A 25,968-nucleotide genomic window follows, 5' to 3' on the forward strand; every position below is an offset into this window, starting at 1 on the left:
ACATCTTGTCATTTAACCCGGTGTGATTGAACCTCATCCCAGTTAACACTATTTCCTCTTTTCTGTTTTTTCTCTTCACCCCTTGTGCACTGATAGATTTTTGTACTTTATAATACTTTCTCCCGCTACTACCCTCGTCCCACCTATTTTGCCATTTCTCCATCATTTGTTTTTTGATTATTGCCTTTACTTCGCCTTTACCAGCAGGTATATCTATCATTTCATTCCTTCTAATTCCCATTTTAGCCATTTTATCTGCCACCTCATTCCCCTCCACCCCTACATGTGCAGGCACCCAGCAGAACCTTATTTCTATTTTTAACATGTGTAGTTGGAATAAGTTTTTTCAGCGGGGTCTCATTTCCTTACGAATCATACGCTGTCATTACGTCATGACTCCTCCCACCAGAGAGAGGAAATCACGTGTTTTCAACCTCGTTTTCACTTCGAGATGGTTTCATGTAAAACATTAAAGCACGATTAAAATAAACATAATTACTCTCTGAAATATTTAACAGCTTTCGTATTTTATTCATTATAGGTTGAAAATGTACAATCGTTTGGTATGGAGTCTTTATTTTACCGTATGTGTCTACTTTTGCCGTCATTAAAACTATTGTCGCTTTAAAAGCAATTGTGTCGAAAGTGCGGCTCGGGGGCCATTTGCATCCTGCGGCACATTCTAAAAACATAATACTGAACAAAAAAACCCTACAATAGCAAAAATTGAAAAATCGGCAGTACAATAATACATTTTTAAAAATGGACCCACGTGTCCCGAGCTCCAAATAATGATATGTAAATGCATTTCTTGATTAGCTGAATTCTGAATCTCTCCATTGATGCTTCAAGTGTTGACGTAAATGGAAGTCGTCTTTTGCCACTTGCATTTTTTTCCCAAAATTAACTAATGGTCTCTGTTTCGTGGTTGGCTGTGGCCTGTTATTGGTATTAAAAAAATGCATATGTAAGCAAATTGTTCCTTTTTTGCCACAATTAAGCATTTTCAATAAAAATGGACAAATTAAACTCCAACACAAATACAGTATAAGCCATGAAGACCGCCATTGGTGTCGGTAATTATTCAGTGAGACAAGCGCCAGACTTGATCACTGGAACAACAGGCTTTTATTGCAGGGTTTGAATGATCTCACAACAGGCACAATAATAATCATACAAATAACACAGGTTACAGTTGTGGGCTGCTTAAACTCATCTCTGAACCCCCGACGTCACTTCCTGTCTGCCACCAATTCTGCTCCACTTAAAAGGTAAACTGTGTTAAATAATCATGGATTAGATTTTTATAGCGTTTTTCAAGGCACCCAAATATGTGCTCATTCACTCCTCAGTCACAAACTGGTGGTGATCCACCTCACCCTGGGGTAATCTGACGGAAACCAATTCGCACCTACGGCTTCTGTGACCACCACCAAACATTCACACACCAGTGCGGGTAGCACTGGAGGCAAGGTGGGTGATGGGTCGCACGACCTGCTCTACCTCCTGAGCTACTGCCGACCAAAAGGGCTTATTGCCACTGATGATATATTCTACACTGGGAACAGGAGTGTCAAGGTGACTATAAGGGTGTTATTTTATGTCGGGATGGCTCGAATAATATTCAAAAACGAAGTTTGTAAACAGGTTTTCTATGCCATAACTATGAAAATATTGCATTTCCAAAGAAGGAATCCTACTTTGTGGAAATCCACTTATCGTCTGGAACTATGAATTAACGGTGATAACCAAGGGATTACTGTCCACACATTCTCCTGTCATCTTTGTTTTTAGACAACACGTCTTGGAAAGTTTGTGTCAGACGCCATTGTGTGTACGCCACGGCCGTTAATGTGACTCCCGCGCACCCTTACCCAGCAAAGCACCCTTAATGGAATGCAATCGCAAGTGATTAGTCAGCGAGGAATGATAGCTAAAACTGGAGTTGCAGATTGAACAGGAGAATGGTTTCTCTCCAATGTGCAACCTCGTGTGTGCTATCAAGGATTCCTTTCGAACAAACTTTTTTTCACAGAACGAGCAAGAAAATTTTTTGACTCCGGGGTGCGTTTTTGTGTGATTCCTCAAAATGCTCCTGGTAGAACATCTCTTACCACACACTAAGCAGACCAACGGATCCACCGCAGCGTGAACTCTCATGTGTACCAGCAAGGACGAGTCGTCGCGGAAACCCTTTTCGCAGACGCCGCAGGTTATCGGTTTGCCGTTGCCGACGGTGTGCATTCTCGAGTGTGTGTGCAAACATTCCTTTCGAGAGAATCTTTGGTCGCACACTGAGCAGGCGAAAGGTTTCTCTCCGGTGTGCGTTCTCATGTGATAAAACAATCCAGAGCGATGACTAAATCGCGTGTGGCACACTGGGCAGGAAAACGGTTTCTCGCCGGTGTGCGTTCGTGTGTGTGTTATGAGAGAATCCTTCCGGGAGTACTTTTTATCACACAAGGTGCACACGAACGGCTTATCTACCGACTGGCACAAAATAACGTGTGCTTCCAAAGACTTCTTGGAGCCAAAAGTTTTGTCACACTGGGGGCACGTGTGACACGAGTCTTCACCGTCAGCGTCGGGTGTGTGTGACGTCGTGTCATCACTCCCTGACAGTGGAGCCAAGAGGCTGTCTGCTCGTGAGCCTCCACGGTGGCCTCCGTCGGCTTCTTTTGTCACGGGTCGAGTTGAGCCGCTGCTTGAAGGCCCCCCCTCTCGCTTCTCCTCACCCCGACCTTTGGCTTCATCATCCTCGCTCTTCACAGGGACACCGGTCGATGGCAAACTGGTGATATCAGCGTCCTCCGGCCCTTCAAGATGACGTGCCTCCTGACTGATGCTGTGTCCCAGCGCCTCCTCTTTAATGTGGGCGGGCTGTGGCTCCTCCTCCTTCACCCCGGAGCTCCGCTCGTGCTGCTCTTCGTCACTGGTCAGCACCTGCGAGACGTCTGCAGAAAACAAGAAGACACACATCCGTCGGTGACGTCATCGTCTTCCGAGTATGTGGTGGCCATGGGAGCTGAAATGCAGTTGATTCGCTTTGTCTTCTTTTGGTCAGTAAATTCACTTCATTCAGTACTCTTATTTAACTCATCTGTCTGTATCTGAAACTCCTTTTAAGCGACATTTATGGGGACGCTACGCCAAGTAAGGTGGTTTTGCACGCCCTGGACGGTATGGTCCAGTAGTGGTGACGCTGAGCCATGTAATCATCCAGCGCAGCGTGTCCGGGTCAAAACACACATGTAGCCATGTCACAAATACAATCCCCATATTTTAGCCAAGAAAAAATCAGTTCATACACAGAAGTTACATCCAAAAGCCTTCCAAACTCATGCATCGTAGCTTCAGGACAAGATAAGAGGTATGGAGGATGCAAACTCACGTTAACATCTTCCTGCACATGAAATTTCATTCAAATCTGCCGGTGCAAAATATGTGAATTTTGCCCCAGAATTACGTGGAAACAAATACAGTGTGCTGCTGCAGTATTAATGATGCTTGATTTTCTCCCCTGGACTTTTCGATGATCAAAAAAATGTAAAAGGGTACTCTGGTGACTTTTAAAAGAAATGTCACAGCATAGGTTGTGATATATTTGGTAGTACGGTTGTGCTTGCCAAGGTCCGCGGGTCTTGACGCAACCTTAAAGCAATGAGGACCAAAGCCACTATTTTCCGCTTTGACAATTGCTTTAACTTCTTTAATACCATCCATTCATCTAAAGACTCATGACTGATTCATATCGATACGGGAGTCTGCTACGGGCGCAGTCAAATTGTCCGGTCCCATCCCTTTATGTTCACACCCCAAGGCGTCATAAGCACATTAGAATTAGACTAAGTATAGCTTGTCGTTCCAACTCCGCACTCTGTGTAGAATAAGGAAGAAGTAGCAGGAGGGATCGGTGTCGCCTGTGGAACAAGCGGCATACATGCTATCAATGTTAAGAAGCATGCAGCATATCATGCACCATCTTGACTGTTCTTAAATGACATCAAAGCACGTCAATCGGAGACGCCTCCCCAATTCGTGTAAATCAAGTAGAGCCTTAGTTTTACCAGACATAACAAAAATACAATTCCAAATGATTTGCAAGGACTTTCACTGTTTGAGCGTCACGGTGGCTGCGTGAACGTGAGCGATGTCAGCCACTGCCGCTGCCTGTGCCGTTAAGAAATAGAGTTAGTGAACATATGCAAAGCTACTAAAACATAGAAAGAATTGCACAAACCTGCTCTTTGCCGCTCAATTTGGGGATTTAAAAGGGCGTCCAGTATTTGACGTTGACGTTCGTTCTCCTCCTTTGAGAGCGAAAGTGCCTCCGCCGTTCGAGAAAGTTCCTCCTCGTACGCTGCTATCGTCCCTTGTATCGCTAGAAATATTTCTTCAACGGCTGCAGTTAGCTGCCGATCCACCAGCGCCCTCAGCATTTGTACTTTGCACATTTTCACACAATCACACTCGCGCTTCAGCTCTACTTAGCGACGTGTCGCGAACATGCGCGTCTCTTTTTTAACAGCGATCAACGCTAAGCTAGCCCGGGAAGATTCAAAGTGACAACTGAGACGAAGAATTAAAAACGTTTGCTATGCTACATGAATTTAAAATCTACAGGGAAAAAGGTGGCACGAGGTTGTCAGGAGCGCAAGGACACAGAATTGTTTACACCACCTTTCTAACTTTTTCCCTTTCCACTTTTTAAACTTCCGGTAGCTGAGGGCCGCTACTGTATTTTAGTGCATTACTGCCTCCCTCAGGTGTGGAAGTGCCACTACGCCATGAAAGTGACGCTTCAAACATTCTATATTAAAATGATGATGTGTGTTTAAAATCTGCAAAATGAGAGACAAAAATAAATTTACATTTCCTGAAAATGTCCGCGCTATGTGTCCTGAAGATTTAAGGTCACGAGTGAAATGACACCTCTTCACCCGAGGGCTACGGCTAAAATACACTCGCTGTGTCTCGTCTGCCGGAATTAAACAAGTCAGCAAGACGACGTGACTGTTAAATGCGTGTTTATTTGCTACATTGAGTTGGTCCTTGACCTGTACGTATTTCGGAAAGAGTAAATGTATTCGTGTTTGGTGTCAGGATATACTCGTCTCAGTGAATTTTGAAGCTTCTCGAGCTAGGTTAGCTTGCTAGCTGCGAGGTTAGCAATGCATCGCCAGGCAGAGATGATTATAAAATGTATAAAAGCGGAGAGCGTTGGTGTGGCGATTTTCAAAAGACAAAATGTTACGTCGTGCACATGCTTTTGTTATACTTAACTTGGAAGCCAAGTTGTGATTTGGCTGCATAGTCATTGTGTGCGCACTCAAAAAATGCCCCTTAGAAAACCCAAACTAAATTTTGTTCCGCAGTCAAACCACAGACAATCCGATGTTTAAGGACTTGACTTGAGGGCAAGAGCTTAAAAAATGTTTTTAATGCAGAGTTAGTTTAACGCATGGAACTAAAAACACAAGACAATTCACAATTAATACAATTTAGACTTTTTAATGAAGTTTACGTACACGTTTTTGCACAAGGAACTACACACAAAAACCGATGACGTTAAAACAACATCCAGGTTAGCTAAGTGTCATGTGACTCTGACAGACAGTTCATGCCATCACATGAAAACAAGGGGGTCCAAAACTTTTCCACTGAGGACCGCATATATAAAAATGTATATTCTAACACACTAAAGTCAGCTCAAGTCAGCCTACTTTCAACTTTCTGGGAGGGGCGATGAAAGTTCCAATACAGTAAATTCATGGGAAACTACTTAAACGGGGCGAACCCAGCAGGGTGAACAGGTACGCTGGAGAATATGCCGCGGTCCAATCCGGTCCCAAAAACGAGCTGCGGGCTGCACTCTGCACAGTCCAGACAGCAACACTTGTCCTACTTAAAACTTTCTGATGCAGTTAGAAAATAAAGCTTCATTTACTGTTGCTGTTCTCACCAGCACACTTGTGTCTGTTGACCTGGTCCTTCCTGGAGAACCTTTTGTTACACACGTTGCAACTGAACAGCGTCTCACCGGTGTGCGTCCTCATGTGTCTCTTCAAATCACCTTTTATCGAGAACCTTTTATGACACACGATACAGATAAAGGGCTTCTCCCCGGTGTGTGTTCTCATGTGTCTTTTCAACGGGTCCACCGATGAGAATGTTTTATGACACACCGAGCAGATGAAGGGTTTCTCTCCGGTGTGCGCTCTAATGTGCACTTTCAAGCGGTACATCGAGGCAAATCTCTTGTCACACAGCGAGCAGCTGAAACGTTTCTCTGTGTGTGTTCTGGTGTGTCTTTTCAAATATCCCCTTTGAGAGAATCTTTTGCCACAGACTGAGCAGATGAACAGTTTCTCGTCCGTGTGGATCTTCACATGTCTATTTAAATGTGACTTGGTGGGAAACGTTTTGTCACACTGCGAGCATTTCCAGCGTGCGTCGTCAGCGTGACATGTCATGTCAGCTTTAGAGTCGCCATCGTCAGTGTCAGGAGAGCGTGACGTTGTGTCGTCGCTGTCTGATAGTGGCGCTAAGAGGCTGTCTGCTTGTGATCCTCCACAGTGGTCTCCATCAGCTGCTTCTTCTTCTTCTTCTTCATCTTCACTCTTCACAATGACACGAATACCTGGGAAGTCCTCCAGCCCTGCAAGATACTCTCCCTCCTGACTAATGACGTGTTCCTCCTGTTCCTCTTTAATGTGGGGGGCGTCTGGTTGTTCCTCTTTAATGAGGGGGGGCGGTTGCTCTTCCTTCTTCACCCTGCAGCAGATGCTGATCCCAACAGCGTCCTCCATGGTTTGTGCGGCTGCGCACGACGTCCTCTAATAACAAAAGAATAACTCTCAGCTCTAATGGTACGATGTCAAACGGTAGCAATTACAAAAACAACGCATCGTCACGAGAAAACGTTTTTTAGAAATGGTACTAGTAATAACAGAAAGCTAGTAGACAAGATGTAAACAAACCTGTTCCGCGTAACACAACGATGCGGTCGCTCGCGCTCCTCTTTTTTCCGATAAAGTTCCTCCTCGTATTATGCTATCGTTCTTTCAAACGCTACGAATATTTAATTATGTATTAATATTGCAGTTCGTCGCGGATTCACCAACGCTCTCCGCACTTGTGCTGCACTGCCAGCATTTCGGACTGAGCGATCCCAAACATCCGGGTCTCTTTGTTAGCAGCTGTCAAGCTAAGCTAGCTCGAGAAGCTTATCCCGACGAAACGCTCATGAGTCATGACTCACACACAATTAACTCACCCTGTACGCGATAGGTACATTTACTGAATAGAAAACTAATGAAAAAATAACAACTTGAAACGCACGAAATAAATAATTACATCCTGTTCGTTCTTTTCATTTTTGAATCTACTTCCGGCAGACGAGACGTAGACTGCTGCATCCTTGCATTACCGCCTCCTTCAGGTGAGGAAGTGTCATTACATGCCTCGCTTCTACCGTATCTTCCACGACCACCGTTAGGAAACGTTGTATGTCCTGTACTCTACTTCTATGCATTTTAATCACAGGTCATAGTCATAAAATTTAGAATGTTTTACGCTTTTTTTTTTATGACTCTTTCCTTTACACAGAGTAACATGGACGCTGTACCACGATGTGCTTTACTGTCTCTTTTTTAGCCCAATCAAACTTCAGTGTATTGCCTCTACTCCCATATGTGTAAAGAGGAGACTTAAAGGTGGACTCACAGAACCACTACATGTTTCAATCGTGTCTTCTCGTGTTAAACCAAACCAGAGCCAACAATGTATGATGTAAAGCTGAAACCATCATGCCAGATATTTAATGTGATCACAGCTTGAGGATTTAAATTTTATTTTGCATCACATAAACACTCGTTCCGTTCGCCACGGTCAAACTTTCTGAGCTTGTTCCAAGTCCTGCGGCTTCATTTACCGCCGCTGTTCTCACCAGGACACTTGTGACTGTTAACCTGGTACTTGTAGAAGAATCTTTCATCACACACACTGCAATTCAACGCTTTCTTCCCAGCGTGTGTTCTTACGTGCCTTGCCAACGCTGCAGGATGACCGAAACTTTTGTTGCACACCGAACAGGAAAAGGGTTTCTCACCGGTGTGTCTTCTCATGTGCTGAACCAGAGTTGAACGGACATTAAAACTGGTTTTGCACACCGAGCAGGAATATGTTTTCTCTCCGGTGTGCGTTCTTGTGTGTGTTCTCATCGTGGCCTTCTGGGAGAACCTTTTACCGCAAAAAGAGCATGAGAAGGGTTTATCCCCCGTGTGTGTTCTCTGGTGTTTAGCCAATGTTGAGTAATCACTAAAGCTTTTGTTGCACACTGAGCAGGAAAAAGGCTTTTCTCCGGTGTGCGTTCGTGTGTGTGTGATCATGGTGGTCTTCTGAGAGAATCTTTGACCGCAAACTGAGCACATGAATGGTTTTTCACCTGTGTGGATCATTGTGTGTCTTCTCAGATTTGCCTTGCTGCTAAAAGTTTTGTCGCACTGAGGGCATTTCAGGTGTGTGGTGTCAGTGTGACATGTCACGTCAGGCTTCGAGTCTTCATCATCAGTGTCAGGAGATGCCGTGTTGTCGCTATCTGATAGCGGAGCAAACAGGCTGTCTGCTCGTGATCCTCCTTCAGCGTCTTCATCTTCACTCTTCACAATGACACGATTCAGCGGAAAATAGGTGATGTCAGCCTCCTCGGGTCCTTCAAGCTGCTCCCCATCATGGCTGATGCCGTGTTCCTCCTCTTCCTCTTTAACGTGGGCGGGCTGTGCCTCCTTCTGTACCACCCTGGAGCTCCACTCCTGCTGCTCAGGGGGAAGATGGTCTTCACTGGCATCTGCAGGACACAAGAATACAAATATAAGCTTTACAAGTCTTATGATTGCAATTCAATAAAAATTAAATTATTCAAACATTTTAGCTCTTCTACATGAAGCACTGCACACTTTTTTCCTGTATGAGAGATGCTTTCATAACGTCAGACTGGTAGTAATAATGTATTCTCCAATTACATTCTTCTAACCATAATAATAAACCAGTTTGATGCACTTGAATTTGAATCGACCAGTCACGGGCGTGAAATATAAAACGACGGGGAGGAAGAAGTGAACAAACCCGCTACGTGCAACACAAGTTGACGCTTCTTGAAAACAGCGTCCAGGAGTCGACCTCGTCGCTCGTTCTCCTGTTTTGTTCCAGAAAGTTCCTCTTCGTACTCTGCAATCATCCTTTCGCCGTCACACAATCACAACACCGACCTCCGCTTAGCGACTTCCGCGTTTCTTGTTAGCCGCTGGCAAACTAAGCTCGTCAGAGCAGCCTCACCGTGCACTTAGGCGAATAAGAGGCAATATTTAACAAGTAATGTGGTAGAAATATGCAATTAATTAACATTAAACGCAGCAATGACGACAATAACACGGACAGGGCAGCCCCGCCGTCTCGCTACGTTTTATTTTTCCACTTCCGGCAGACGAGACACAGCTAGTACATTCTAGCATTACTGCCTCCCTCAGGTGAGGAGGTGTCGTTACACTCTTGACCTATATCTTAGGTAAAGTGCGGTGACTTTCAGGAAATGTAGGATGTCCCGCTACTAGCAATATTAAACTAGGGGGGTCAAAACATTTTCTTCAGAGGACCACATACAAAAAAAGGATCCGGGGCACAAACGCAGCAATTACGATTTAATTTGGAGGAAATGGGGAGATATAAAATATTACATACTAATCAAATCAAAAATAGCACAAATGACCATTTTAACAGCACAACACTAACGATGGAGACAATGTTTACCAGTTTTCCAGAAGCTATTGGTCAAGCGTGTAATGACACCTCCCGACCTGAGGGAGGCGGTAATAATAGAAAGTACCAGCTGTGTCGGCACTGCCGGAAGTTAAACAAAAAAGGTTAGCAAGACGACGCAACTACACAAGCTAGCTTGCTAGCCGCCAACAAAGAGACGCGGAAGGTTAGCAACGCACCGCTAAGCAGGCCTCAAGTGTGAGTTGAGTGTTGCGATCGTGTGAAAATGTGCAAAGTGCAAATGCTGAGAGCGTTGGTGAACGAGCGGATAACCGCGGCTGTTGAGGACATATTTGTAGTGCTGGAAAGAACCATAGCAGAGTACGAGGAGGAACTTTCTCGAACAAAAGAGGAGAATGAGCGACAGCGTCAACAGCTGGACGCTGTTTTCAAGAAGACCCAAGGTGAGCCACAGAGAGCAGGTTTGTTTCATTCTTTAGCTGTGTATGTTGTCATTAACAACACTCCTAACCAGGGAGACTGTATTCATCCCTTTCACACGACGCAATTAATTGTATAAATGGTGTGTAGTGCAAGAAAGACCCTGCTCCTGGACGATATTATTCACATTTGGAGCTACAATAATATGTAACTTGACTTTTCTAAAGCATGTGTTTGTCTTCTTGCGTCCTGTAGACGTCAGTGAAGATCTTCCCCCAGAGCAGCAAGGGTGGCGGTCCAGGGTGGAGCAGAAGGAGCCACAACAACCCCATGTTAAAGAGGAAGATGAGGGAGAGCCGCATGAAGGGCTAGAGGAGTTCCCGGTGATCCGTGTCATTGTGAAGAGTGAAGATGAAGAAGACAAAGCCCCGAGGTCACACATGGATGGACACCACTGTGGAGGATCACAAGCAGACAGCCTCTTAGCGCCGCTGTCGGATAGCGACGACACGACGTCTCCTGACACTGACGATGACGACTCTAAAGCTGGCGTGACGTGCCCCACGGAGGACAAACACAAATGTTCCCAGTGTGACAAAATGTTTGGCAACAAGAGAAACCTGAAACGACACATGAGGTGTCACACCGGAGAGAAACCATTCATGTGCTCAGTTTGCGGCAAACGATTCTCTCGGAAGGACTACTTGACGATTCACATGAGAAAACACACCGGTGAAAAGCCGTTCACCTGCTCAGTCTGCAGCACCAGTTTTAGTTTCAACTCGGCGTTATTTCAACACATGGAGACCCACTTTGGGGAGAAGCCGCAATGCCCTCAGTGCGACAAACGTTTTGGCAACAAGAGAAATCTAATCAGGCACATGAGGCGGCACACCGGAGAGAAACCTTGCGTCTGCTCGTTTTGCGGCGAAAGGTTCGCCCTGAAAAGAAGTCTGATCAGACACATAAGAACGCACATTGGCGAGAAAACGTTCAGCTGCTCAATCTGCAACACAAGCTTTTGTTACCAGTCCGGGTTGAGCAAACACATGAAAAAACACACCAGTGAGAGTGTTGAGCTGAAGTAGTTTAGACTGAAGACTTATCGTTTGGCCTCTTCAGTGCAATGTTTGTTCAGTCGCTGCGTAACGTCTGATTCTTGTACAGTTAAGTTACTGTTTATAAGCAGGATTATAAATGATAGTAAACATGCATATTTATTATTTTAAATACTCAAGTTTAGGCAGAAACAATGTTTAATCAGATTTGAATTTCCAGTATTTGCATGTTTTGACTTTTGGTTTAATGTGTAAATAAATAACACGACGGCTCAGTTAAAGGAGGGAGCAGGAATGCCAGTGTTGATAGTCGTCATGGAGAAATTGTTGCGAGATGAGCAAGTAATCGATTCTGGATCTGAAATTGCGGCGGGAACGAATGAGAAGTAAATGTTGAACGTCAGCGTATGTGCGTTGTATTTACTGTGCAGATGAGTGAAACCAGTTCATAAATAAAAGTGGAATGAGATTAACTCCCAACATATGATTTATATGTAGGCCTGTCAAGATAATCGATGCAGCAGAGCCTTCGTCTTGACAGCCAACGCTTGCTGAGGCGTTTGGTCGCCAAAGCAAGTTCAACCAAAATCACGGACAGTGTCGCTCGCTACGTTGCAAAAGAAATGCAACCATTCAAAGCCAAAATGTTACAAATGTTTGACAGGCAGAACTTACACGCCACAAACGGCAATACCTGAACTTTATACCGAGTGAAAGAAGGCGTGTTGAAGGACATCAAAGCTAATGTGGCTCACGCAGGTACACTATACTTGAGTACCACCTGGTGGTTCAAGTGTGAATTACACCTCGTGACAATAATGAAAAAATGGTCTCAAAAAAATGTTGTTGATAATATCGATTAAACGTGTGCTGTGACAATGTAAGAAACGACCTCGAGACAACAGGTTGACGTGATGCTTTGCAAAAGTGAACGCTGGAAGTGCTTCCAATCTGACCTAACCTTCTCACAGGGCGGCCGACCTGTTATGACGCTTGCTGGTTGTAATAAAGTTTGTCTCATTGGATCTGCTTCGTCATCACAACATCATCATCTAGTTGGGAAGATGGAAGTCCTGAATACAATCACGATGACCCAGAAAAGTACATTCAAATGCTGCTATATGATTCCTTACACTCTGGTTCATTTTGTGTGGGGGTTTTTGTGGGGTAGCACTTGCAAATATCTCCTCCCACCGTTGCCAGATGTACAACAATTATTATCATGTTTGTAGGGCGAGTAAGTGAACGAGTTGACGGACACGAGAACCTGAGCCCCGATTTACTTGTTTTGAACGACTCGTTCGTGACTCGCACATCTCTCGGGGACACAGGAAGTAAATAAAAACGGTTAATTGTTAAATACGTGATATTGTGCTCCCGCGTTCAATACTGCTGAACTGAACTTTATGCCCATTTCGTACAGAATGAGAGTCGTTCATTACATTTTCGCGTGAGGATAAATTGGTCTCAGTTTCACCGTGAAGCAAAGCTAGCCTGGTTTGCTCGCTGCTAACACAGAGACACGCATCGCTGGGCAGAGATTGAGTGTGAGTGGAAAGCGACGTGATGGTGCGAAAATGAGCAAAGTACAAATCCTGAGAGCCTTGGTGAATGAGCGACTCACTGCGGCTGTTGGGGTAATGTTTGTAGTGCTGGAAAGAACGATAGCGGAGTACGAGGAGGGACTTTGTCCAACAAAACAGGAGAACGAGCGACAACGTGAACAACTGGACGCCGTTTTCAAGAAGCCGCACATTGAGTCACACGGAGCAGGTTCGTTTCAGTCTTTTGCCGCATTCCAGAAATAGAATTATGTATCAAGACAACATGTACGTGAAATCATACGTCTTCTTGTGTCGTGCAGACGTTAGTGAAGCAGATATTCTCCCCGAGCAGCATCATATTAAAGAGGAAGAGCAGCTTGAAGGGCTGGAGGAGGCTGAAGTCACCTGGTTTCCATTGACTGGTGTCACTGTGAAGAGTGAAGATGATGATGTGGAACCTCCAAGCAGAAGCCGACACGTCACACTGTCGTGACACTTACGATGAAGACCGGAAAGCTGCTAAGACATGTCACACTGGAAATGTCTTGTGTGTGACAAAACCTTGTACAACAACAGCGATCTCAGGAGACACGTGAGACGTCACACCGGCGAGACACCATTCGCGTGGCAGGTTTGTGGTCAGGGATTCTCTCGGAGGGATTAGTTGATGGCACACACGAGAACCCACACCGGTGAAAAAACACTCTCACGTTCGCTCTGCAACACAAGCTTCAGTTTTGACTCTGCGTGATTTGAACACACGGGGACCCGCTGCGGCGAGGAACAGCAAAGCTCCCAATGTGGCAAAACGTTGAGCACTGAGGCCGCCTTGAAAAGACACGTGATGCGCCACAGACGAGAGAAACCTGTCGCCTGCCTCGTCTGCAGCGAAATGAAGGTTTGCTCTGGAGAGGAATTTGTGAAGGCACGCGGGATTCAACGTTGGAGAGAAAACGTTTTGCTGCTCCATTTGCAGCGCCAGTTTCTGTTACAGATCAGGTTTGTGTAAACACATGAAAAAACACAGCAGCGTGAGTGTTTAGCTAAGTAGCCACAGTGGAATGTGTGTACATGTACATAAATACAGTATATCGATATACCCAGGTGTATGCACACTTGGGAGATGAATGTGTATTTGTATTGATATGCTACCATGTGCTAAACTGTAATGTTTTGGGGCAAAAACAGGATTTTGATTTTGTGACTGAAATAAGGACTTTTTTCCCCCCGTTTGGTTTTTGATGCATTTATTCTCATGTTCCACACGGTTATTTTTACAGAGAGAAACAGACTCACTTCTACAGCAGATCCTGTTACACCACAACTATATCTTAATATTTCAACAAACATCTCACTTATCAGGATTAGCTTGCTGCTCTGCTGCCCTCTTCTGTTCTTTCGTTGCAGCTCATCCTCCTCACCTCCTGGGGCCCTAATTGACGCACCTGCAGCTCATCTGGCACCTTTCTGAAACCTGTAGCAGACACCCGTTTGGTGCCAGGCTTGCCAAATCAGGCTCCTCAGCTCCAGTCGTGCTAACCTAGAACGTGCTATTGCTATTCCTATTCCTGCCACCTCCCTGTCTGTTTATTCACCGGCAGCGTGAGTGTTTTTCTGTTTAGCGTCGTACCTGCTTGGTTTTCAGCAGTGTCTTTTTGTTCTTGGACTTTAGCATTTTATTCTGCCCGGTTTTCGGTAGCTCCCTTAGTTATTAGTTACCTCTTTTTCCCCATGTGCTATCCAGGTGATTTTGTGTTTTGTATTCCATCTTTCGCTATTTATAACTCCTGCTGTTTGTAATAACTAGTCTTTCTACCACATCCTGCTCTCGCGTCTTGGGATCCGAGTTCCGACTTCTGCCGAACCCTAACATTCACATATTTAAACACGTCTGGAACATTTGGTAAATAGGCAGAAAACACACATTGGCAGAAAGACACCCGTAGGATAACATTGTTTTATTAACTTGTTAGCTGAGTCAGTAAACATTGATTCAAAGTAGACTTTAGAAGAACTGTTTGCGTTGCTGTTTATTGATTGAATTATTAATGAGTGCCTTAATATAAGTACAGTATAAAAATAACTTATCGATTAACTGAGCGAGTGGTTACAAGTACACTAGCTCCCCAACTTACGAACATCCGTGGATATGAACACAAGCCGACTGGTCTACATTTTATTTTATTTTGCCTTCTAGTCGCTCCATCAGTATTTATACTGCTACTGTACATGCTTGACCAGCAGAGGGCACTGTGACACTGCTAATGGGACCAAGAGACGCTGGGCAGAGAAAGCTAAATGGAAAGCTACATTGTAGCTGTATGATACAACCCGGACAGAGCGTGTGTTTAAAGTTTATAAAGAGTTAACAGGCCTGCTTCATTCTACACCACCCACAGAACACTACCTCTTTTAGAAGAGTCTAACCACCACCAACATTTGTCCTTTTTTTCAATATCTCCTCCTCCTCCACCACAACGACGTATGCTCGACCACTCCTCTTCAAAGGTAAATAACATTTATCATTACGTATTATTATATCACTTTTATTATTGTTTTTTTCATTAATTATCCTGGTTTAATACTACTACTGCATCCAAACTCATATTTACATACATACACATATACTGTATATGTATACACGTACATGTAGTACCTATATCATTGCTAATACTACCTTTTCCCCTACTTAAGAACAATTCGACTTAAGAACGGTCGTCTGGAAGTTGGGGACTTAGTGTAGTTGATAGAAATAATACTTTATTAAACCATTAGCTGAGCAGAAGTACGGTCAAACAGAAATAGTGCGAGCTCACACGCAGCGTACAATCGGCGCAGCCAGATATGGGAACAAAAACATCGTCAAAGTTGGCCTTGAGACAGACGGGGAGAAGTACAGTATGTGCTGTTTGTGCAAGAAAAGTGTCCAACAAGTCAGCGAAATCTCTGACTGTCACCTGCTGGCGTCACACAAGCTTCGTCAAATATCCGGGAGGCATTTATCTTGGGAGACACCGGTGCCGATGGTCTGAGGAAAGCAAGTATAAAAAAGCAGAGGGGACTAGCGATCGAGGTTAGCTCTCGCTCCTTCTGGTCCGGAAGCCACAGGAGGACGTTAGGAGGGACAGCTAGCCCGGATAACCGAAGAATGTGAAATTATTCTGTCCGCTTTATTTTTCAATATTTTGTAAATCTAACACCAGTGTGCAAGTCTTCTTTCCTTCTCATAACTGGAGATTAACGAACACATAAGGTGAGGTGAAACTGGTCCTTTTGACCTTCATAGGGTTGTTGAGAATTTTTATCTCCAACACACCCAAAGATGAATTATTAAAAGGAGGTTGTCAGGTTATGTGTGCGAGTTCCGTTCCGACAGCGGCAATGGAAGTGTAGTTTCATGTTGAGTCGGAACGTGCATCTAAATGAACACCTAAGTCACTCGCAGTGTACAATGAACACCTGAAGGACATAAAAAAACATGAAACGAAACCATCGTAAAAGAGAGAACTCCTACTTTTATTCCTGTGGTTGTCCTGCCAGCTGGAAGGGGCGTTGCAAGGGAGGGAGAGACAGGCTTATCTCAATACTGAGACCACTATCACGGTCTATTTCATAAGAGCAGATCCTTTCACCCGTTGAAAGACACCATCTTATCCTTCCGGATGTTTGTGGCGTTTCAGCGGCTTGGACCGGGCATGCAGCCAATTGTTGGTCACTGTTCTACAGATGGGATATTTAAAGGGATAAAAGTTTGAGAAAAAGTCCTTCCTCGGTGTAGCAACATGCAACAACGTATTCTACGTCACTAACATAATTTACGGACTGCAAGCCGTTCCTTTTTTCCACACGCTTTGAACCCTGCGGCTTAAACAATCATGTGGCTAATTCATGGCTACAACAACTCCAGCTCCCATGATGCTTAGAGCGCAGATTCGGGAAATAGTGAATTGGACAAACGAAGCGGACGCTAACATGACGTTTTGAAGCCTTAACCGTGTTTCAATCTGACAAATCTTAAGTAAATTTGATCAAGTGCAGAATTAATACAGCTTCTGTTTACACTGCTTGGATGGTGGCAGCTGTTGAACTCTGGTGAAAAAACAGCGTCCACTGTCTCACACATCGGCGGCGCTAACAAGTGACACTGGGAACGCCGAGTGCAGGTAGGATTGCAAGGTTTATAGCGTGTCTTTCTGTGTAAATATCCCATGTTACAACGTGACAAGTACATGTACAAAATTAATACGGTACAAAAAATTTATTTTGTACCATATTAATTTTTTGGAAGTGCGTCGTAATAAAGCATCGTAACATGAGGACGCCTGCAATTGGCTCACACAACTACTGTTCTCATTCATACCTAAAAAACATAGAAAGGTATTTACAAATAATAGAGATATACTGTATAATAATGGTAGTAGTCGTAGCGGTTGGTTATCAGCATATGTGGGATAGTTCTTTGTAGAGCTTTGTGTAAATATGTGTGATCACACACTGCAACTGAACCCTTTCTCGCGAGTGTGCGTCCTCACGTGCCTCACCAGCGCCGACCTCACATTAAAACGTGTGCTGCACACCGAACAGGAAAAAGGTTTCTCTCCCGTGTGTGTGCGCGTGTGGGACATCAAATGACCTTTCTGGGAGAACCTTCTACCGCAGACTGAGCAGTCAAAAAGCTTCTCTCCCGAGTGTGTTCGCGTGTGTCTTTTCAGATTTCCCTTTTGGGAGAACCTTTCACCGCAAACTGAGCAGCTGTAAGGTTTTTCCCCCGTGTGCGTTCTCATGTGAATCGCCAACGCTGAAGGCACGCTAAAACTCGTCTTGCACACTGTGCAGGAAAATGGTTTATCTGCGATGTGGTTTCTCATGTGACTGGTTAAATGTTCCTTGAGTTTGAATCTTTTGCCGCAAAAGGAGCAGCTGAATCGTTTTTCTCTTGTGTGGATCCTCATGTGTCCTCTCAGGTATTTCTTGCAGCTAAATGTTTTGTCACATTCAGAGCATTTGAAGTGTGTGCTGTCAGTGTGACACGTCTTATCAGCTTTCGAGTCTTCCTCGTCCGTGTCAGGAGAGTGTGACGTCGTGTCGTCACTATCCGACAGTGGCGCTAAGAGGCTGGCTTCTTGCGATCCTCCACCATTATCTTCACTCTTCACAGGGACACCAATCACTGGGAACCCCTCCTGCCCTTCAAGGTGCCCTCCCTCCTGACTGATGCTGTGCTCTTCCTCCTCCTCTTTAATGTGGGGGGGCTGTTGCTCTTGCTCTTCCTCTTTAATGTGGGCGGGCTGTGGCTCATCCTGCTCTACCCTGGAGCTCCCCTCCTGCTGCTGAGGAGGAGGAAGACCTTCTCCACTGACATCTGCAGGACACAAGAAGACAAACACATGCTTAAAAGTTAAGTGTCATATTAGACTGTTCATCACCCATGTGCATTCTGCATCTGCTTGCATCAAACATTGTCATCAGTTTATATGAAAAAGTAGCTGTAGTAAGTCCTAGTGTCCACCACAGAGGACACTGGGACAACGTGTTGTCTTAAAAATGTCTGTATGTCTCCAGATTTAAACTACTGACTCAACAAAACATTGTATTTCTACCTTCTCTAGTGCCCATAAAACACGATAGCCATCTGAGGGAGAAAAATAATCTATTTTCAGGTGGACATCCTGTATTTTGATATGTAATACTTCCAAGTAGTCTGGAATGCGTCAAAACAAGGAAACAAACCTGCTGTGTGCAACACAACTTGATGCTTCTTAAAAACAGCGGCTTGTTGTTGACGTTGTCGCGTGTTCTCGTTTGTTAGAGAAAGCTGATCCTCGTACTCTGTTTTCGTTCTTTCACACATTTTCACACAATCACAACACTTTACACTCACACTAGAGTTCTGCTTAGCGATTTGTTGCTAATCGCAACAGGAGCTAGCAAGCTAAGCTAGCCCGAGAAGCGTCCAAGTTCACTGAGACAAAATTATGCTACTTAATTAATGTTATTGCTGATAGACGAAAGACATGCACATTCTTTAAAACAAAACGCAATGACACTACTGAGTACGCCATTTCGTCAGCCATCTTGTTTGTGGCCACCGGATGAACAAAGAATGACTACGGCAAGTCTATTCGGACAAATTACATTACCATACCTTGTTTTCCGCTTAAGGAAATTGTATTTATTGCTTCGGTTTACACTAGATTATACCCTTGAAAACCTTTTAAAAAATATTTGAGCACCTTTTTGTAATTTAGTAGGCAAAACAGTTCGCCATTTGTTGTTTTGAATGCATACACTGTTTTTATAGCTTGAAATAAACTCTTCAATAAAACATTAAGTTAAAATAAGCATAAACACTAAACACACCAAAAAAAGCTATGAAAACCTCAGAAATTCTAAGAAAAACATTTATGCTTTTTCTTTCAAGTTATTGATTTATATACTGTAACCCTAATTTTATGTTTTGTCTGTTTTTTGGGTTTGCTTTTTGTAAGTTTTTCTTTTATATTGTTATGGTTGTTTCTTCATGTATTATTGCTACTATTTACGTCCAGTAAAAAAAAAAAAAAAAAATGGCGCTATTTTGTTAACGCCCCCCCCCCCCAGACACTGGAGAGAACAGCGTTTGAGTTGCGTTTAGCACAGAATAGATTTATTTTAAGATACAAACATTGACAAAATGCTAAAGAAACAATATGATAATAATAATTTGATATTATTATTAATTATTATTATTATTGTTAACAACAAATGCAGGAGGTACACCAAAAGGACGTCGTTCATTAGTAGCCAGTAAAAGACTTCTTCAAAAATAGATGGCTTCAACTACCAAACAGTCTTTCATTATACTTTAAGGCACGTAGTCATTGGACAACAAAATGACAAACCAAATAGGTACATTACCAAAAACGAACAAAATACATTTTTGAATCATCACACGCCCATCGCAGCTGCCAATCACGTTCGCAGGCGAGCTGCCCGACACCAAACTGGAATGACAATTTTTGTCACAAACATGCTTAAAAGAATCAACTGATGAAAAAAACTTCAACAATTGCGGAAAAGCCTGCGCCTCCACAGGCCAAGTATATGCAGTAGTATCAACAATGGCGTCAAATCAACACCTCGCCATCTGAGTCATCCCTTCCTCTCCCCAAAAATGTACATAAACCCGTGCCACGGTGTTACTGTTCCGTGCTGCTTTGGAATCACACAGCAGCTAAACACCTTCATAAACGTGTCTTCTCGTGTGCTCAATCAACTCTCTGCGTTCGGGAAAGGTTTCCTTGCAGATTGAGCAGGAAAACAGTTTGATCTCAGTGTGCTTTTCCCAGTGCTTACGCAACGTGATGCGATCGGAATAACTGACGTTGCACAGTGTGCAGGAAAACGGCTTCTCTCCGGTGTGCATTCTCAAGTGCCTTTTCAGGTAATCCTTCCGGTGGAAAGACTTACTGCAGACTGAACAGGCAAACGGTTTCTCTCCTGTGTGCTTTCTCATGTGTCTGGCCAATTTGGACTTATCACAGAAGACTTTCTCACATTCGGAGCATGTCAAGTCATTGATGATGTGACACCTCATGTGTCTGTTCAGATTACTTTTGCTGTTGAAGGTTGCACCACACTGGGAGCATTTGACACACGTCACATCGGCTTCAGAATCCTCAGTCTCAGAAGAACGTGACCGGACCTCGTCACTGTCTGACAGTGGAGCTATGAGGTAGTCTGCTTCTGATCCTTTGCAGCGGTCTCCATCAGCTTCTGGCTGTACCTCCTGACTACAGCTGTGCTCCTCCTCTTCATCTACAACGTGGGGGCGCTGTGGCTCCTCCTGCTCCACCCTGGAGCTCCACTCCTGCAGCTCAGGTTGAAGAGCTTCTTCACTGGCATCTGCGGGACACAAGAGGAGAAAAACAAGCTTGAGAAAAGTCAAGTCTCAATTGCTGTGGCTCCAAATGGGAATAATCTCTAACAATCGGCAGCTTGGTCGCTCCCGTGTTTGTGCATCATGTGACGCCATGATAAAAACACACCAATCAAGGCAGCCACTCGCCACGATTAAATTTAGACCGCCACAGATAGCGCTACCATTTTTCTTTGTTTGCTTGTTTTGATTTAGGTTAATTTAATTTATTTTGATTAAATCGGACGACAGATGGAGAGAAATGATATAAGATAGAAACAACAAACATCTGACCTACAACAGAGACTTTAATTCTGTCGGCTGATCGCATGTTGATGCAATCTAAGCACGACCAGAAAAATGATGCATGTGACACGTTGCTACACGCTGTATGGCAGGGTTCGGGAAGCTACGGCTCGCGAGCCACATGTGGCTCCTTTGACGTGTGCCTCTGGCTCTCACACGTTTATGAACACTGGGGGTGTCCAATATTGGCTTTTTTTGGCCAATAACCCATTTATTGTCTCAATTTCCGATATCAGCAGATACTGATAGCGATATGTGTAACACATATCACACATCTTTTCCTTGAGTAAAATTGTTGTAAAGTAACAATACTCTTAACCCATTGACTGCCAGCCATGTTCAGAGCAGAGAGCTCCATACTGCCAGAGCTTTTGGGCATTTTTTCTGAACTTTCAAGACCCACAGAATATTGAGTGTTAGGACTACATAAACATTGAAACCATCTAAAGAAACTTTAGAATCTCTTCTTTCATCTAGCCTTTTTGGGGCTTTAGATATTGGCGGTAAAACATAGGGTAGTTTCACCAAAAACACCTGATTTTGACAAAAAAAAAAAAGCTTTTTCTGCAGGGAAGCAAATTCAAGCAGAGTGACCATGGGGTCTGTTGGATGCGGGGATGAATCCCTGCTGCTGACCCATCCAGACGGCAGCCACTCGTCAGAAGAATCAAGGTCAGGTTCTGAGTCACCCGACTCTGAACTGCTTCTGGTTTCGCGCCACACGGCTCAGCAACGCTAACCACTAGCTTGTTGCTTCGGCTGCCATTGTCAACTGCATTTGTGTCTATGTCACCTACATCACCCATGTCACCTCTATCTTTGGCGATCACATCACGACTACAGGCAGATCCACCGCCAGACAAGCTCTGTCACAGTGCCAGCTGCCTGTATTGTTTGTCTTGTCTTGTCTTGTCTTGATTTCTGCACATGTTTCACCATTTTCCTCTCCCAGCCCACAACCAGTCTTCTTCATAGACATCTGCCGCTGCCGGCTGGAGGAAAAGAGAACTGTTGCCCCCTACTGGGACAGAAATACATTTCCTCCAAGGCACAAATTCAAGAAGTGAACTTCCCGCCTACCTAATTCTGTAGCTAGCGCAAACACTGTTGAGGAAGATGGCGAAAAGAAAGAACCATGAGGAATAGCGTACAAAGGACAGAGGAATTGGCCTTCGTGGAAAGAGCAGGTTTGGCGGTGTGTCTAAAATGGAGTGATAACATCTCATCGATGAAACGGTCAAATATAAAGCGGCACTTCGAGACACGCCAAAGTGTTTGCCCCCTTCCCAATTTCTTGTTGCATGTTTGCCACACAAATGTTTCGGATCATTTCATTTCAATTAATGAAAAATAAAACTTTAAAAAGTCGATATTATCTATTAACTGCGATAATTTATAACACAATTGTCAACCACCCAAATTTGTTATTGTGATAGATACTTTAAAAGGAAAAGGATGAAGTGCATTATTGATACACATTATTCCGGGCCACATCTGGCCCCCAAGCCTCGTGTTTGAGACACCTGTGGTCTATGGCATGGCACTATTGGAAGGAAATGTTTACATTTGAAATGCTGGATTTTCTTTAGTTGAACTGTGTGTCTTACAAAGGAAGCATTCTCTGGATACAAAGAATTCATTGCTTTAAGTGAAAACAATGCGTCCAGCGCACTTGGACACATTGTACACGTCACTTGAAGAATTTTCTTGATTTAAAGTAGTCATGCCGAATAATATGTTGACCTAATTCACAGTGTCCTTTCCTGGAGACATCCGATTATTTTCCTGTTCTCGGTATCTTAGGTGTCATTTTAGAATCGAGGATTAAAACTAGCCAGTTGTGTGATAGCCAAGTTCATATTTACGTCATCTTTTCCCTTATCAAGTTTAGTCTAAACCGTCTAACTTTCTTGCAGTGTCTCTGCTGAGACGGACAGGCCAGCCAGAGGCATCCTGGTGGTGCCAAACATTTTATTTCACTACAAAAATGTTTTTAAAAAATGAGGAAGTTATGAGTCAGTATGAGTTGGTTGAGCCTTGACTTGTCGAGTTGTCAACGGTGGGAGTTGATACATGCCAGAACCGCCACAAGTTACTGAGAAAACTGTGTTAAATTAAACACCGATCCGCTGAAAATATGAGAAGTAAAAGAATGAAACAAACCTGCTCTGTGTAACACAACTCGAGGCTTCTTGAAAACGGCGTCGAGTTGCTCACGTTGTCGCTCGTTCTCCTCTTTCGTTCGAGAAAGTTCCTCCTCGTACTCCGCTATCGTTCTTTCCAGCACATCAAATATTTCTTCGACAGCCGCAGTTAGTCGCTGATTTACCAACGCTCTCAGCATTTGTATTTTACACATTTTTGCACACTCACTCCTGGGATCTGTGCTCCGCGATGCGTTCAGAACTTCCGCGTGGCTTTGCTGGCAGCTAACAAACTAAGCTAGCTCGAGATGCTTCGGAGTGCACAGTAATTAACGATCCCCGCGCAAAATATGCAGCGACCAGAGAACAAACGCGGCAACAATCTCGTAGTCTTGCAAAGCGTTTCAACTTTCAACCCTTCCGTTCGAGCGGCTTCTAACTTCCTACCCGCGAGATAACGGGAAACCAATCTTCTTCTTCTTCTTCTTCTTCTTCTTCTTCTTCTTCTTTAGTTTAATGGCGGGTTGCAACCATGACTTGAAAAGGTGCATACCGCCACCTACTGTACCGGAGTATGTAACATGGGCCATATACAGTATCTTACTTTATGCTATCTTAGATAATGAGGAGACTACTTATACTACTACTAATAATAATCCTAATAATAATACTTATACTAAAATATTCTAATACTTATCTATATTCTATTATATAATCCTGTGTCCTTCAAATATTCTATCACTGCCCTCTGTATATGTCTTACCCCCTCCCCACCTGTTCCTAAGATATCCTCAATGCTCCATTCCCTTCCTATCTTCTTAATTCTTTTCCTTAACGTTACACGTTCTTCCCTATATCTCTTGCAGTGTAGTAATATGTGTTCTACGTTCTCTATACTTTTGCACTCCATACATACTTTTGATTTACATTTCCCTATCAAAAACATCTTGTCATTTAACCCGGTGTGATTGAACCTCATCCTAGTTAACACTATTTCCTCTTTTCTGTTTTTTCTCTTCACCCCTTGTGCACTGATAGATTTTTGTACTTTATAATACTTTCTCCCGCTACTCCCCTCGTCCCACCTATTTTGCCATTTCTCCATCATTTGTTTTTAGATTATTGCCTTTACTTCGCCTTTACCAGCAGGTATATCTATAATTTCATTCCTTCTAATTCCCATTTTAGCCATTTTATCTGCCACCTCGTTCCCCTCCACCCCTACATGTGCAGGCACCCAGCAGAACCTTATGTCTATTTTTAACATGTGTAGTTGGAATAAGTTTTGATGCATTTCTAATAATAAATCCTCTCCACTTGATTCCATATTTTTAATACTATATAATGCTGCCAGAGAGTCCACACAACATACCACTCTATCTGCTTTTATTTCCTCTATCCATTGCAAGCCTATAATCATTGCCATCATGTCTGCTGTATAAACCGAGAGCTGGTCAGGTAATCTTTTAATGATGCTATAATTCATTGTTGGTACATAGATTCCAATCCCCACCTTGGGAAACCAATCGATTCTGCGCGTGTGCAAAACGCGTCGTTTTCCTTTTCCTCTTGTTTACGGCGGGTCGGACCAACGTTTTTGGTGCATACCGCCACCTGCTGTACTGGAGTGTGTATCCTTAGGGCGAGTACTGTACTTACAGACTAACCCCAAGGTATTTTCCTGTTGGGATGTGCTCTCACATTGTCATGAGTTGTTTTTGTTTACAATGCATGTGTGGTAATTTGTTTTATTTGTGCCACCTGTGAGTGGGCGTGACAATCAATTTGCCATACAATAAAACGCCTCAGGGAAAACTGGGGGCAATCAGTCTGCGGTTGGCTGTGTCAAGAGAGTTTCCACTGTCCAGTGCATTTCTTTGTGCTTGTGCTGGTGTGCATCACTCTGCTAAGATTTCCCCTCAAGGTGTGCGTTACTGTGTTTTATGAGACGGATTATCCTCCCGCCTCTCTGGGGTCTTGGCTGACTATTTTTGCACTTATGGTTTTATACTTTTATAAAGTATTTCCGCTTTTTTATATGTTGTAAAGTGACCTAGAATTAATACCTAAATTTTCCACTAGATGCCGCCAAATAAAGGTATCAAAGTACTAGTGTATGTGAATTATTCTGCAAATGTTTTTTTTTTTAAAGCCGTCAATACACTTTTTTTTTTATTTTTACTGCTTTCTGACAAGTACAAGTATACCTCACCAGCGCGTCATGTATCTCTACTTTAGACCTCCCCTTCATCCTGTCAAGAATCCTACAGTAACAAGGGACTTTTGGGTGAAACAAGTGCCTTTTGTTTGATGACCTTTTACAGTAACAAGGGACTATTGTGAAAGGACTGGGTCCTGGGCATGACCTTAAAAGGCATCCGGTGATGAGGTCATGCAAGTGACTTGGGGAAAGTGGAGCTACCCCTTAATCGTCATCGCTCTCAGGTTCATTCTGACCCGGAATGATAGCGCCTGTTTAGGGTCCTAGCCAGGGGTAACTGGCGAGGTTAGGTGTGAAGAGTAACTGTTTGCTATCATATACAACGCGTATGCCTGTTGATTATGACGCCATAAATACCATCGTCGATTTTAAATATAAAGACATTTATGGTTACTATGGGCACACATAGGTTGGTTGCATGGCATAAAGGAGGGACACTCTATCGTACGATTGTGCTTATGGATATGTAATTAAGTATTGTTAGGTCGTCCTATGTTTGTAGTAATATGTACGTATATGTATAAGCAATGGTTATGGAAAGATGGCTATGCTCACAGGAAGGATACATTTGAGACTTTTTACGCTTGCTTGTTGTGCTGGC

General features: G+C 43.7%; 5 protein-coding genes across 6 annotated transcripts; 1 reads left to right on the forward strand and 4 right to left on the reverse strand.

Annotated features, from left to right (window-relative positions):
* Window positions 1-808: 808 nt before the first annotated feature.
* LOC129178074 (gastrula zinc finger protein XlCGF57.1-like) lies at window positions 809-4,707 on the reverse strand. Its single transcript, XM_054769828.1, has 2 exons — window positions 4,241-4,707; window positions 809-2,954 (listed from the first exon to the last, which is right to left on the reverse strand). The coding sequence occupies exons 1-2, from the start codon at window positions 4,452-4,454 to the stop codon at window positions 1,849-1,851; spliced, it is 1,320 nt and encodes a 439-aa protein (XP_054625803.1). The 5' UTR covers window positions 4,455-4,707; the 3' UTR covers window positions 809-1,848.
* A 122-nt stretch (window positions 4,708-4,829) lies between these two features.
* LOC129178471 (oocyte zinc finger protein XlCOF7.1-like) lies at window positions 4,830-23,617 on the reverse strand. The gene is made up of 7 exons (XM_054770745.1): window positions 23,166-23,617; window positions 20,021-20,683; window positions 18,065-18,161; window positions 13,101-13,257; window positions 12,733-12,907; window positions 8,547-8,848; window positions 4,830-6,836 (listed from the first exon to the last, which is right to left on the reverse strand). Exons 1-7 carry the CDS (start codon window positions 23,359-23,361, stop codon window positions 5,940-5,942), a joined length of 2,487 nt encoding a protein of 828 aa, XP_054626720.1. The 5' UTR covers window positions 23,362-23,617; the 3' UTR covers window positions 4,830-5,939.
* Window positions 7,836-9,471, reverse strand: LOC129178080 (zinc finger protein 501-like). Its single transcript, XM_054769834.1, has 2 exons — window positions 9,127-9,471; window positions 7,836-8,848 (listed from the first exon to the last, which is right to left on the reverse strand). Exons 1-2 carry the CDS (start codon window positions 9,236-9,238, stop codon window positions 7,926-7,928), a joined length of 1,035 nt encoding a protein of 344 aa, XP_054625809.1. The 5' UTR covers window positions 9,239-9,471; the 3' UTR covers window positions 7,836-7,925.
* Window positions 9,926-12,405, forward strand: LOC129178081 (zinc finger protein 436-like). 2 transcript variants are annotated; one of them, XM_054769835.1, is made up of 2 exons: window positions 9,926-10,238; window positions 10,453-12,405. In XM_054769835.1, the coding sequence occupies exons 1-2, from the start codon at window positions 10,043-10,045 to the stop codon at window positions 11,283-11,285; spliced, it is 1,029 nt and encodes a 342-aa protein (XP_054625810.1). In that variant the 5' UTR covers window positions 9,926-10,042; the 3' UTR covers window positions 11,286-12,405. The 2 variants fall into 2 exon arrangements, with proteins under 2 accessions (XP_054625810.1, XP_054625811.1); XM_054769836.1 differs by having other exon boundaries at window positions 9,926-10,220.
* Window positions 14,069-18,955, reverse strand: LOC129178082 (oocyte zinc finger protein XlCOF6.1-like). The gene is made up of 2 exons (XM_054769837.1): window positions 18,530-18,955; window positions 14,069-18,161 (listed from the first exon to the last, which is right to left on the reverse strand). The coding sequence occupies exons 1-2, from the start codon at window positions 18,648-18,650 to the stop codon at window positions 17,287-17,289; spliced, it is 996 nt and encodes a 331-aa protein (XP_054625812.1). The 5' UTR covers window positions 18,651-18,955; the 3' UTR covers window positions 14,069-17,286.
* Window positions 23,618-25,968: the final 2,351 nt, after the last annotated feature.

The sequence above is a fragment of the Dunckerocampus dactyliophorus genome, chromosome 3 (assembly GCF_027744805.1).
Source record: "Dunckerocampus dactyliophorus isolate RoL2022-P2 chromosome 3, RoL_Ddac_1.1, whole genome shotgun sequence".
Lineage (NCBI taxonomy): Eukaryota > Metazoa > Chordata > Actinopteri > Syngnathiformes > Syngnathidae > Dunckerocampus > Dunckerocampus dactyliophorus.

What these genes read in the sequence shown, in the direction of transcription:
- LOC129178074 (XM_054769828.1), bottom strand. Translation starts at nt 4,454, where the DNA reads ATGTGCAAAGTACAAATGCTGAGGGCGCTGGTGGATCGGCAGCTAACT. An exon ending in AATTGAGCGGCAAAGAGCAG is followed by an intron (nt 2,955 to 4,240) that starts GTTTGTGCAATT and finishes TGTTTTCTGCAG; the next exon opens with ACGTCTCGCAGGTGCTGACC.
- LOC129178080 (XM_054769834.1), bottom strand. Translation starts at nt 9,238, where the DNA reads ATGATTGCAGAGTACGAAGAGGAACTTTCTGGAACAAAACAGGAGAAC. An exon ending in ACTTGTGTTGCACGTAGCGG is followed by an intron (nt 8,849 to 9,126) that starts GTTTGTTCACTT and finishes TGTGTCCTGCAG; the next exon opens with ATGCCAGTGAAGACCATCTT.
- LOC129178471 (XM_054770745.1), bottom strand. Translation starts at nt 23,361, where the DNA reads ATGTGTAAAATACAAATGCTGAGAGCGTTGGTAAATCAGCGACTAACT. An exon ending in GAGAAGACACGTTTATGAAG is followed by an intron (nt 18,162 to 20,020) that starts GTGTTTAGCTGC and finishes TGTGTCCTGCAG; the next exon opens with ATGTCAGTGGAGAAGGTCTT. An exon ending in TCTGCACGACACAAGAAGAC is followed by an intron (nt 12,908 to 13,100) that starts GTATGATTTCAC and finishes CGTTCTTTCCAG; the next exon opens with CACTACAAACATTACCCCAA.
- LOC129178081 (XM_054769835.1), top strand. Translation starts at nt 10,043, where the DNA reads ATGTGCAAAGTGCAAATGCTGAGAGCGTTGGTGAACGAGCGGATAACC. An exon ending in AGGTGAGCCACAGAGAGCAG is followed by an intron (nt 10,239 to 10,452) that starts GTTTGTTTCATT and finishes TGCGTCCTGTAG; the next exon opens with ACGTCAGTGAAGATCTTCCC.
- LOC129178082 (XM_054769837.1), bottom strand. Translation starts at nt 18,650, where the DNA reads ATGTGTGAAAGAACGAAAACAGAGTACGAGGATCAGCTTTCTCTAACA. An exon ending in AGTTGTGTTGCACACAGCAG is followed by an intron (nt 18,162 to 18,529) that starts GTTTGTTTCCTT and finishes TGTGTCCTGCAG; the next exon opens with ATGTCAGTGGAGAAGGTCTT.